General features: G+C 40.9%; 1 protein-coding gene across 2 annotated transcripts in view; it reads left to right on the top strand.

Moving 5' to 3' along the window:
* LOC143443862 (uncharacterized) overlaps positions 1-13,991 on the top strand; it is a 49,957-nt gene that overhangs the window by 26,380 nt on the left and 9,586 nt on the right. Inside the window, exons 2-3 of one of the 2 annotated variants that reach the window (XM_076941973.1) lie at positions 636-694; positions 11,257-11,385. The exons of the other annotated variant lie outside the window; for it this stretch is intronic. Coding sequence (XP_076798088.1) covers positions 636-660 — 25 coding nt within the window. The 3' untranslated portion in view covers positions 661-694; positions 11,257-11,385. Of the gene's footprint in view, positions 1-635; positions 695-11,256; positions 11,386-13,991 lie in introns of those variants that run through there. 2 annotated transcript variants of the gene reach the window in all.

The raw sequence follows: 13,991 nt of genomic DNA on the forward strand, positions 1-13,991 counted from the left end.
ACAAGTTCAAATGGCAGTCAGCCAAAGTTGTAATTGGATTAGAAAAGACATAGTAATTTGGAGTAAAAGAAAAGGAAAGAAAAGGAAATCATAGAAAATAAAAAGACTCACCTTGCATTTGAATTGTGACACTGGTTAGAGGAAGAAAAGGGAATATAGGTGACCAGTAACCACCGACCCACACAAGTTGTAGAATCTAGGATTTTAATGAAATCCGCAGATTTATTTTTTCTCTTTTCTTTCTTTTTTCTTTGTGTGTAATTTCACATGCATATGTGTGGAGGACCAAAAACAAAACAACCTTAGGTCACATTCCTCAGGAGCCATCCATCCACCTGTGTTTTGAGACAAGGTCTCTCATTGCTTTGGAGCCAACCAATTAGTGGAGGCTGGCGGGCTACTGCAAGGCAAGCACTTTACTAATGGTATCTCCCCAGCCCTGAAATCCCAGATTTCCTAATCCACAGCCTTCTTGACATCCTTCAGCTTTGCGGTGATGTAATCTGAATGTTTAGTGCTTTGTTACCAGCCCTGATTGGGCTGACTTTCTAGAATCTTTATGGTGTACCCTCGACCTAAGCTTGCAATGGTTTTAATATTTTGTTTTGTTTTGCTTTGCCTTGCTTTGTTTTGAGATTTATGGCTGAGAAGAAACAGTAGGATGACTACAGAGGCCTGGAAGCAGCCTTGCCTGGTAAGTGGTCTGCTCTGGAATATTTGTGGAGCTCGGATTCCCACCTCAGTGCTCACTGACTAGGCTTCTTTGGGAAATGACTCAAACTCTGTGCACAGGTTTCTTTATGTAGATTATAATATCTTGCTCTGGAAACTTTTTTTGTTTGTTTTTTTAAGATGACGTGACAACAATGAGACAGACAAAACAGCTTAGTGAAGGGTGCTTGCAGGCTACCTGACTTAATGAATGAGGTACAAGATCAAAGTACATGGAACGAGTGAAGGCAGTGTAATCATGTAGAAATACCTGGGGAGAAACGGGATGCCTGTTTTGCTTCTGTTCTGCTGAGTTTTGAGGCCGTTGTAATACAGGAGTATTATTACAGATGGTGAAAACTATGGAAGGACGCCTGGGGGGAAACTTAGGAGAAATAAGGGTAAGGGAAAGACATAGCATGTGTCTTCTCAAATAGAGAATATAGATTTAAACATATGACGTGAAAGCCAAGTGGGTGGAGCGGCGGCATGCTGCTGGGATTAAAGAAGAGAGAAGCAGAGGGAGAGTGAGGGGAGGCAATCGAGGATAAGGAGGGTGAATAAGTGTAAGCTTATTATACTGTAAATCACTGCTGATTTACACATATGAAATTCCTATAATTAAGCCACTATTTTGTATTCTAACTAAAATTAAGGTGCGGGGGGTGGGGGGGGGCTAATCAGGTTGGGCATAATTCTGCCCCCAAGCCATTGGTCACTGATCTATGGAGATGATAATGGAGAGAGGGGAAAGGAATGTTGAAGAGAGTTTTATGGGAGTGAATGAGTCTAATAAGCTGGTGGGTGGAGGGCATGGGAATGAGGAAGTAGTCAGGTAGGAGAAGGAAACAGGCCATCACACCAGGCATAAAAAGTCAACAACTCGGTTCCCTCTCCCTGGCAGCCTTATTCAGGTGCACAGGCAGAGTAAAAGGTTACCCAGGTGGCAGACACACATACCTCAGGATTCTGTAATTAATGAGGGAGGAAGTAGCTGACTTCCATATTCTCAGCTCAGACACTCTTGGCTTGATCTCCAAACCAAAGCACCTTATTTCTAGAGAAAGGTGATGCTGGACCCACACGAGGCACGTGGGAGGTAAGACGCAGGAAGATTTCCACACTGTGACTAGGTAAAAGTTTGAGGGTGGAAACAAAGCTGTTCACAGTTTGTCAAGTCATGTGTATTTTCTTCTGGTCACTAGGCTCAACTAAGGGTGTGTTTTTAGAGAAACCTAGATAAGGGAAGTGAGGTATCAGCTGTCGAGACCTTAGCACTTAATTAAAACTGACCAGTTCATTCAGATTCCGACAGTGAACCTATCCTGCCCTGGAAGCTTCTGGCCCTGGTGTGCAAATATAAGAAATAGCAAAACCAACAACAGAGTGTGCTGAAAATATTCCAGGGATTTATACTGTGAACCATTCCAACTAACCACCCTTGGTGGAGTATCTTTATTTGCTAGTATTTAAACAATTCTCCCAGAGATTATTATTATAAATGTAACCAATAAATCACAGCATTTCGGCTCTCATAGTCCCGTACTCCTTTTAGTAGAACTTCAAATCTATAAAGACATAGGCTCTATAGATACAGGGCAGATCGACTGCAGAGCAAAGGACTTCTGAGTATATACGAGGCAGATGAGCCGGAGCCCCCTCAGGCTGATCGGCTGGCCTTGGTACTTCCGGTTGAGCTGAATTCCGATCTCACCTCTAGGTGGCAGTTTACTCCATCCTTTCTTAAGCTACTTAGACTGGCAATAGATTCATTCACAGTTTTTTCCATGAATGCATAATTTTGTGTAAAAATTAGTTCCTGGCTCCCGGGATCTGTTAAAAATAGATCTGATTTTCAGAATAAAATCATGGCTCGAGGTACAGGTTTTCCATGTATCTTGCCATTCTTGATTTTATCAACTGAATAGAATAAAGCAGAAAAGAACAGATAGAGATGAAGGTTTTAACCATCTTTTTTTTTTTTTTTTTTTTTTTTTTTTTTTTTTTACTTTTCTTCTTCTTCTTCTTCTTTTTTTTAAAAATGTAATCCGCTTAAGCATGGCAATAGTTAGTTCTCTGTCAAAGTTGGGCTCCCACCATGCAGAAGATAATTCAGTCTGAATGATCCCTCTGTGAATGTGTAATGTTCACAAATATCAAGGTTATGCAGGACTCTTAGTGTTCTGAGACTGCTTAGGATATAGACTTAATTGTCTACAAACAGAGAAACCAAAATGAAAATTACTTATACCTGTGTTTCTTTGCATCTTTTTTTAGATACATAGTCAAAGTTGGAGTTTAGGCGGTGAAGATTTCAAAGAGCGGTGCCACGCCTTTCCTCATAGCACTTAACACCTAAACACGCCAGTATGGGACATACTATTTGATTTTTATAAGGGACTTAAAAATGGGCTATGCAAGAAGATAACTCTTTAGCACCTTTAGGAGAAGATACAGGCTCGGCACACAATGCTCCTGAGTGTGCCCAGAAATCAGAACACTGAATTTTGAAGTAGCACTAGTAACTTGTACCTGGCCCTCAGATGAGCTTGCACTCTCCATGTCTCCTTTTAATGTGCTGGTCCACAGAGAGACCCTGGTGGTATAAGTGCTCCCTGTCCAATGCAAGGTAATAGGACAGATAACCAACACAGTCCATAGGCTTCCACTTCATAAGTAGCCGTTTACATGACGACATTAAGCAGACACTGGTCCCTAAACCTGCCTCTGGAGTGGTTTATCTCCATGCCTTTTTACCAACCCACGGGCATTGTGCTCTGGTCCCAGGAGCCCCAATAATGCTGGCAAGCAGTTATCACAAAGACTTTTCACTTCAGACTTCTTTCATTTTTAGTATCAGCAGAAGAAAAAAATGCATAAAGGATTTAAACTTTGCCTTAAAGATAGGATTTCTTTAAAAAGAAGCTAAAAATACAATCCTGTGTCTTTTTGAGTGAGAAACAAGATTATGTTTGTGCACAGTGCCTGGTACATGGCATCCTGCAGTTCTGACTGTTGTGCATTTTATACATGGTCCAATGAGAACCTCAAAGACCCTGGCTAATGTGTCAATTTCCTAAGAAGCTGTTATTTGGAATTTGCCTGCTTGGGCTTGTCCTATTCCTATGCCCTCCTCCATTTTTAGGAACACTAAGAAGCTGTACATTATGGGGCACCATTTGAATGAAGAGACATTCTACAGAATTAGAAACAAATATTTATAAGCAAGATGCCTGTCAGAGGATTAGTACCTAGAATATACAAAAAACTAAAAAAGTCCTATTCATCAAGAAAACAAACAGCCTAATTCAAAAGCAGGATACGGAAAGTTCTCAAAAGATGAAACACTAATGGAAAAGAAACACTTTTTAAAATGTTTAACATTCTTATGCCTCACTCTACCTGGATGCTGTCATGGATGTAGAAAAGGAGAACACTTGTTCACCACCGGTGGGAGTACAAGTTGATGTAGTCACTATGCAAATCAATGAGAAGATTTCTCAAAGAATTGAAAATAGACCTATCATATGACCAAGCTATACCACTCTTAGGTATATACCCAAAAGATTCTTTACCCATGTCCACTGCTGCCTTATTCAGTATAACTGTACTTTTGGCTACTCTATTGGGTTCTTTTCCCTACCACCCTTCTCCACTCCAATCCCTTCCAACACCCCAACACCAGATAGGAGAGAAAGAAGGTCAGAGGGGAAAGGGGGCATCAATCTTGTTAGACTACTTCCTGCTGATTAGTGTCCCGTTCCTTGAGGCAAATCTAATCTTCACCGTCAGGATATCCACCTTCCTTTTCTGTGCCCTTGGGTCATGCACACTTGACAAACCACAACAGGAATGAGCAGCAGCAGGGGGAGCAGCAGCCTCTCAGGACTCTGGCATTTTTATACCCTCTAAAGAGTTCTCAAAATTCCAAACATTAACTGCCTCCAGTTGACATAATCACACCCTTGCCAGAGCACCAGGCAAATCATAAGTAGCTGCTGTGGATAATCTGAAGCAGACCCATACCCCACACCTGGGATTAAAACAAAAACATATGCACATAACATAACTGGTCCTTTAAAAGAAACCAAAATTCTCACTGAAATTCACAATACGAAGAAGATGGAAATAACCTAGATGTCCATCAACTGATAAATACATCAAGAAAATGTGGTACACTTATACAATGGAATATTACTGAGCTATTAAAAATGGGATTACGAAAGTCACAGGTGAATTAATGGAGCTAGAAATCGTCATTCTGTGTGAAGTAATCTAGGCCCAGAAGGATAAACATTATGTGTTTTTCTCTCATTTGTGGGTATTGACTTCAGATGTGTATTCCATTTGGAATATTCATAGAGGTCAAGACATTAGTAAGGGGCTGTATATGTGGGACTTCTTATGAAGGGAGATAGAGCACTAGTATTAAAGGTTAAAGGGGAATAATAGAACAGAAAGGAGAAATCAGGTGGAACCTTGAAGCACAGCAAAAAGTAGGAAATATGTGGAGGGATAATTAACACTGAGGGCATTTCTAAAAAGTCATATGGAAACATATTACTGTAAAAGCTTCCTAAAATATGTATGATGAGAGAGAAAGCTTAAACGGGGTTAGCTTAAAATAAGGCAAAAATGCTCCCATTAGATAAAACTGGCTAGCAAATAACTAAGCCAATGCCAAGGTTTGGTTATCTCTTTTGGAGTTGTTGGCCATTTAAGGTCTCTAGATTCCGCAAATATATATATATATATATATATATATATATATATATATATGCCATTGAAGCCTATAGAGGCTATAATTATAGCCTCCAGAACTTGATGCTATGACCCTATTGTTGAAGACACCACATACTTATATCACAGAACACAGAGAAACCAAGCTTGATACCCACCTGGAAACTACTGGCTAGATTTCATTATGTCCGAAGGTGCTATGCATATTACAGAGGAGAAAACTAATCACCACTCTTGCCTAGTTGTGAAGCTTACAAACTACAACAATGACCTGCCTGGCAAGACATTCCCACTGATGTGAAAGTGGCATGAAGGTTGTGGCAATAACTAACGACTTACTGACTAGATTTAAGGCCCTCTCTACAAGTTGAACCTTATATCTGGTACCAATTTGAAGCCAAGAACCTATGACTAGACAGGCCCTAGGCTGTGAGGAGAGCCTACTATTATTTTACTCTGCTAAATGGGCAGTTCCAAGCCAACTCCAATGATTTAGACTCATAGATCAATGCATGTATAAAACCCCATCAGAAGAGAGTTTCTTTTTTTGGTAGAAAATGGCAATTAACACAGAAACTCACCACTGAGTCTCACATCCTTTCTTTCAAAGGCTCAGGCATCATTTTAGAAGGAGGTCCAGGAACATTCTAAAAGCTGGAGACACAGGAGGGTTACAAGAAACCGGTGTGTTCTCTGGGCTCAGCAGGTCAATTGGCTTTATGAATTCAAAGCACTTCAGACAGATGACATAAGACCTTTAAAAGCAGGCTCAAGGACGTGGGCACCAGTTCCCAACTCTGAGGAGATATTGGCATCTGATAGCTGCTGGGAAATGAAGACAAATTTTCCTTAAGGGTGTGACCCTGGTGGTTGGAAAACAATTCCAGTGGAAGACCACACAGTTCCAGGGGGATATAGGCAGCACCAAATGTACTGATGGGAAAAGAAGGGTACAAAGCTGGGTGGGTAGGGAAGTAGGGGTGGATGGGGCAGAGTTGGAGGAAGAGGAGAATATGATGAATATTCATTGTGCAAAAATCTCAAAGAACTAATTTAAAAAAAGAGAAGACAATAAACTGAGGAGTTAGACCAGCACCCCGAAGCAGGGCAAGAGTGACACTAGAATTCTAGAATAGGACCTGTGCATTAGGGTATGAAGTTTGGACAACTGGAGAAGGCTGAAGTTCAGTGCTGAATGGCCAAGGAGAAAACCCAGAAACCATCAGAAGAAGCTTATAAAATAGCCAGCCGGCAGGCAGAGCACCAGAGGTGTATTAAGGAATACTTGGGAGTTTGGCCCAATCAGGGCGCTTTTGTGGACATTTGAAATTTTCAGCCTGTTTTGTTTTAGCTGTTGCCGGAGGTACACTGCCTCTGGATAGACAGCAGTCCCGGGATTTTTAAGAGGATTTACTATGTATGCATTGTCTTATGCAGTCTTCTCTTCAACTGTTAGAGGACTTTTTCTAGCTCTCTTTCTGCTTCTCTTCCTCTTCAAGGACATCAGTTGTCTCTTAATACCTTCACTGTTATTCAACTGCCCACCACCATTGTTCTCTATGAAGCACCTCACAGTGAATGACAGGTCTCTCAGCAGCACCTTTAAAAAGTCTTCTATCACTCCTGTCTGCAGACGCTCAACTCTGGGCCATTTTCACAATTTGTCTGTTGATGTTTTTTTTTTTTTTTTTTTTTTTTTTTTTTTTTTTTTTTTTTTTTTCCCCAGTTAAACCACAGCTGCAAATTATTTCCTAACTATATAGCATGAGCCCATTCCAAATGTAAACTCAACGGTCTCATTTGGCCTGTCAGTACTGTTCTGTGTTTAAATTTAACTAACTCTCTCTCTCTCTCTCTCTCTCTCTCTCTCTCTCTCTCTCTCTCTCTCTCTCTGTGTGTGTGTGTGTGTGTGTGTGTGTGTGTGTGTGTGTGTGTTCAGATGCACAGGATTCCCCTGAAGCTGGGCTTACAGGTAGTTATGAGGTGGCTGGTGTGCTATAGGTGGGAAGAACTGAACTTGGGTCTCCTACAAGATCAGTACATGGTTTGGTCTCTGAACCATATCTCTTGCCTCTCCCATAGGTTTCTAATAGCACACTTTAATTTTTAAAATTTTAATGTAGTTCTATCACTTCCACCTTCTCTCTTCTTCCTTCAACTCTTCCCATACACATATAACTACTCTAAAACTCATGGGCTCATTTTCTAAATTATCATTATAAGTACACACACACACACACACACACATACACACAGACACAAATACATACACAACATATACATATGTATTCTTAAATATATAAATAAAACCTGTTATATCTATGTGCTACCTGTATGTATATGACTTCAATTCTAAACACTTGACATTGGGAAACCATTTGACCTACCCACTCTTGACAATTCTCAGTTGTCTGTAGGACTGTGGGTTCTAGAATTGAGGTCTGGAGAGCTTTCCCACTTTCATGTTAGCATTCTCAATGGTGTCACCATGGCTGCTTTGTTTCAATTGATACAGCTACAGCACAATTCCTGCACCTAAGGCTCAGGTTTCATTGTCAAAGGGGGCAGGAAATATTTTAAGATCCAGGGTAGCAGAAGGTTTGCTGTGAGATTGTGTCTCTTAGGAATGTCAGAGGCTACATCCATGAAGTCTCCGCAACAGTGCTCAATAAGACCCTCTGTATGTTTGACTTCTCTGTCTTACCTGCATAGGCTCTGAAGGCAATCAAATCTTCAACTACTTTCACTATTCACTTTCATAGCCAAGCTTCATGAAAGAGTATTAAGGATCTCTCTTGTCAGCCCTTGTGATTATGAGGTTCAGGAGGCTAGAATATATATCTGTTCTGTTTGATGCCCTACCAACTCACCTTTCCACACTAGGCATAATGCCTAGTGCAACAGGCATTTGTTATAGTCTTCCTAAGTTACTGAAGAGATGCATAGGTGTGTGGGATAAAAAAGACTTTTATAGAGCTGGAGAGATGGCTCAGCAGTTAAGAGCATGGGCTATTCATCCAGAGGACCTGGGGTCAATCCCCAGGACTCACATTGCTGCTCACATCTGGCTGTAACTCCAGTTCCAGAGCTTCTGACATCCTCACACAGATATTCATGCAGGCAAAACACTTATGAATATAAAATAAAAAGAAATTATTTATTTAGAAAAGAATGATTTTGATCAACATGCTTTGTAAGTTTCAGTGGTCCTGCTTCATATAAACCAACACTCACTACTCCTTCACATCATTTCTCCTGTAGTAGCATTCTACTTGTGTGTACACACATAGGAGATATGTACATATGCACAACAATCACGAGGTAATAGGTTCATATCAAGCAAGAATCGCTTATGAAATGCAGTGAGCAAGTATTAGCATTTGTAATCTACTCTTTTTCCTCTAGGACAGAAGTTCACATTACCTATGGATGAAATCTAGGGTAAAGTAAGATCTCTGTTTATTTTTAGTGACTAGCTTTATCACATTTCTGCTCTCCCTGAGCTCATCTAAAACCTTCATTGTACAAAAAGGATTCTCTCTTAAAGTGGGGGTGGGGGGGGTATCACATTCCAGCACAGTGATAAAATTCCTGCTTTATATACACATAATGGAGGAGACTTTATTTGGGCTCATCTTTTCAAACATTTCAGCCCATAGTCACTGGTTCTGCTGTTTTTATGATTTGACAAAGCAGACTATCACGGCGCGGAACGCGAAGCAGAGGACCACTGTCCACCTCACAGTAACTAGGAAGCAAAGAGAGTAAGGAGGGCCCTGGGTCCCAATGTCCTCTCTTAGGGCACACTTCTTGTGTCCAGTTTCATCCCTGTAGGCCTCATCTCTCTTAAGCTTTCACCACACTTCACAAACATCTCAGGTGCAGCAACAATTTTAGGCAGCTCTTTTTGCCCCTTCCCATAATGCTGATGGGCTTTCTTGTCAATCCTTGAATTTGTATGCCTCTGGGGAATGTCCAAAAGTCATTTAGATCAATTTAGACTGAGAGAATTTAGACCGATTTTGTGTGTATGTATATGACCTGTTTGTATCCACATATGATAAATATATCCCAGTGAAATTCAACTGTCATATAAATGGTATATAAAGTTGATACACATATATGCATATATAAATTTCATGTTGACATATTCTAGTTTCCTTGTTATTTCTCAGATTCCCTCATACCAAGCCTTGTTTCTTTCTCTTGGCCCAGTCTTTCTGAATTCATGTCTTTTAATGTGAATTTCTCTGCAAGACAGTTTTTAATTGTCTCTCTTGCTCAGTGCATGCAAGTCTATCAGCCAGTTCCAGTCTGTGGACTCAGATCATCCTTGAAAGGAAGGGTGCAATTTCCACCCACTTGGGAGTGCTTTAAAGGAAGGCATCATATCCTCTCATTCTCTGAAAATGGTACTATCCTCCTGGCATCCTAATGCTGCTCTTATCTTACACATGTTCCTTAAGACCAAGTAGAATACAGAATCCTAAGATGTCAAGCCACGCATTTTGAGTGTAAAGTATTAGATGTGTGAAATATTAAGCTGAGCTCAGATAATAAAACCTCTGGTTATACATCCTATCATCTCTACAGGGGAATGTCACAGATCCAGTATCAAAATTTGCAATAATAAAACTCTTGAGGGTTTCAATATTACAATTTTAGGCAGTTCTGTCCGCCTCTTTCCTTAACACCCACTGATGGGCTTTCTTGTTACTCGCTGATCATGCCCGCCCCCATCTATTTGACCCTCCTGCCATTCACTTTTTGGCATGAGTAACTCAGCCTCTGTTTGTGCCTAGGTTCATTATGTGGCAGCTGTTTTCATTACCATCTCATTATGTCACTGAGGGGGAGAGGTTTCCATGGTGATGCTGAACTGCATAAATAGAGATTTTACTACATTGAGATTTTATCTACTTGGGGTAGCAGTTAGAAGGGAGTTGGGCTAGAACCTTTCCAACAGGAAAAGAGCTTGTAAATCTCCCTTCTGTTTCCTGAGTCTATGCTTTGTTCAATGAAGCTATGCAGTTATTATGAATTCTTCATAGATAGAAGATGATAAAGAACGCCAATAGTTGTTTTTTTGTATATTTATTTGACCTTCTGCTATGTACATGGAAATTTCTAAACTAACATTGAGTAGGAAAATTACTGGACCTACGGGATTTTTACAGTAGTTCCACCAGAAAAAGAGACTGCATCCCAGGAAAAAGTCAGGATGGGAATTAGCCCAACCACTAATGTAATTATTGCTTATGCCTGGTGGCTTCCTAAGTTGTCATTGCCTAGGGAAACGAAGGTCATAACAACGTTCAAGTGATTAGATCATACTTTCTCCACTCATGAATGAATGATACTCAATTTTCATTAATTGCTTTGTGTTTAATCCTGCATGTGCAGGAGGATTTTGTTAATAAATTTTCCCTGGCGGTAAGCCTTCATTAATTTGATCTTCCCCGAAAGCAAATCTATCCCTGACAGATTTTTTTTTTCACCATTTACTTTAAGACTTTTAGTCAAGGCAAACTATATTTGTTTAATACCTTTAAGTTCTTTAAGAACTTACTTGCAAATTTATTTGATATGACAACATTGTACTACCTAAGACTCAACAGCAAGTAACATTTTTTTTAAATAAGTAGATTTTACACTATACAATTATTAAGTATGCTTTTAAGCAGATGGATCAATAAGGAAGGTAAATACACTCACCATGATTAGATCAACTATGGCTTGGAATTCAGTATGCCATGATTTGGATGTAAAATGTTCAATATTTATCTCACATGTTTCAACACTCAGTACCCAGGTGACCATGCTGTTCTGGGAGGCTGTGAAACCTTTTGGAGGAGGATCTCTAGGTGGAGGAACGATGTCTTTGGAGGAGAATGGCCCCCAAGGTTTGGACCCTGCCCCACCTCCTGTCCTGTTCTGCTTCTTGACCGTGGAGATGTGGGCAAGCAGCTATCCCAGGCTCCTACAACCGTGGAGGTCAGGTATTTGATTACTGTGCTGGTTAGTTTTAAATGTCAAGTTGCCATAACCTAGAATTACTTGAGCAGGACGTCTCAAATGGGGGATTAACTAGATCAGGTTGGCCCTAGGGGGATTGTCTTTAGTGTTCATCGAGGTAGGTAGGAAGAAACATGCCGAATGAGAGCAGCCCCATTTGATGGACTGGGCCCTGAACCATACCAGTGATGAAATCTAGCTGAGAAAACCAAAACCAAAACCAAACCAAACCAAACCAAAACAAAAACAGTAAGCAAGCAGGCAGCATAGATGCAGTTAAGTCTCTGCTCTTGATTGTGGATGTCGTGTGACTAGCTGCTTTCGTTCCTGCCTTGACTCCCCTAATAACAGAGGAGAAGCTGGAATTATAAGCCAAGCAAGCCTTTGCCTCTGTTGTGCTGCATGGGCACGCATGGTGTTGGAGAAGGAGCTTAGAGTTCTACATACAGATAGGTGGTCAGAAGAAAGAGACATTGCCACACTGGGCCTGGTTTGAACTTCGGAGACCTCACAGTGACATACTTTCTCCAACAAAGCCACCCTTACCCCAACAAGGCCACACCTCCCAACAGTTTCAGTCCCTATGAGCCTATGGAAACATTTTCACTCAAACTACCAAATTCTACTTCTGGCATCTGTGTGCAAAATGCATTTCTTTTTTTTTTTTTTTTCCCCCCACGAGATGACGTGAAAGACACAATCAGGAGAGACTGACGGGCGGGACTCGAACCGGTGCACCAAGAGACGGGGCGCCCTCTGCGGGCGGGAGCCTTAAGGGCCGAGCCACCAGCGGTTCGCTGGCAAAATGCATTTCGTTCGACTTCATAAGTCCCCATAGTCTATCACAGTTTCAACATTGTTTAAAAGTTCAAAGCCTCTTCTGAGACACATGCAATCTCTTAATTGTAACCCCCTGAAAAAAATCAAAATGTAAAAAAGCAGGTCACATGCTTCCAACACACAATGGCTCAGGATATATATTACCTTTCCAAAAGGGAGCATAGTGAGGAAATACTGAAATGCAAGACCGAAACCCTGTGGGACAAACTCCAAACTGCATCTCCCTGTCAAAGGGCTCTTCAGACCTCCAACTCCTTTCAGCTTTATGGACTGCAACCCACTTCTTACTCTTGAGCTGGTTTCAATCCTTTTTAGCAGCTTTCCTTGGCATCTCCAACATTTTGGGGTCTCCAAGGCAACCCAGTCTTCACCTTCACAGCCTCACACAATGGCCTTTTGAGGCCTCCATGCAGGGACAATCCTTGTCACATGCCTGGCCTCAGTGGCTTTCCTTAGTAACTGAGGGAAATCCCATAACCCATCTCTTCTATCCTTGACTCTAAAGCCAGAATCATGTGACCGAAGCTGCCATGTTCTGTTGCTTGCTGGGGCAGAAACATGAACCCCTCATTCAATTGCATAGTCACTAGCTTTCTGTTTTCAATGGTTCCCTTCACTGCCTAAGCTTTACTATCTCGAAACTCAATCTGTAGTCAAGGCTGGCCTCAGATTCAGAGATATGCCTGCCTCTGCCTCTGGAGTGCTGGGATTAAAGGCATGCACCACTATACCTGGCCCTAAGATTTTCTTTAATTCCTCTGCACAAGTTGGAAGCTTAGTTGGGTGGGGTCTTGTCCTGTGGTCATCATTCCCTTTATTTCATTTAACATCAGGTTTTCTTTCTTTCTTTCATTCTTTCTTTCTTTCTTTTTTCTTTCTTTCTTTCTTAAATCTCCTTGAACACAGAATTTAGCTCTATTCTACTTCCTAATATTTCTTTTTACCTTTGAACTGTACATTTTGTATATTTCCTTGCTCAGCTTGCTAATTTTCATTGTAGATCTTCCTAAGAGTTAATATTAATAACCACCTGACAGAGTCAATGCTAGGCTAGTTTGAAATTTCCTGTGCCTATGCCATTAATCACAGACCCCTCAATTTAGCCTCAGATAGATTTTTTTTTTTTGTTTTTTTGTTTGCTTGTTTGTTTGTTTGTTTGGATAAGGGCAAAAAGCAGCCATATTCTTAACCAAAATATCACTAAAATGATATCTAGTCCACATATTAATATTTTTCTCCTCTGAAACATCTTGAGCTAGGCACCTATAGTTCAAATCACCCTCAGCACCACTGTCTTCCATGATCTTACTAGTTTAGACCATTAAGCATGACTTAAAGTATTCAACTGTCTTTCTAATCCAAAGTCCAAAAGTCCACATTCTTGCAAACCAAAGCACAGTCAGGCCTATCAGAGCAATACCAAGTTCTGGTACCAACTTCTGTCTTAGTTAGGGTTTTACTGCTGTGAACAGTTAGGACAGGACCAAGGCAACTCTACTAAAGAAAACCATTTAATCAGAACTGGCTTACAGTTTCAAAGGTTTAGCCCAGCACATCGTCATGTTGGGAAACATGGTAGTGTCCAGGCAGACATGGTGCTGGAGAGGAAGCTGAGAGTTCTACATATGGATTGTCAGGCAGCAGGAAGAGGCATCACTACATTTGTCCTAGCTTGAGCATCTGAG

This window comes from Arvicanthis niloticus, chromosome 11 (genome assembly GCF_011762505.2).
Source record: "Arvicanthis niloticus isolate mArvNil1 chromosome 11, mArvNil1.pat.X, whole genome shotgun sequence".
Classification (NCBI taxonomy): Eukaryota; Metazoa; Chordata; class Mammalia; order Rodentia; family Muridae; genus Arvicanthis; species Arvicanthis niloticus.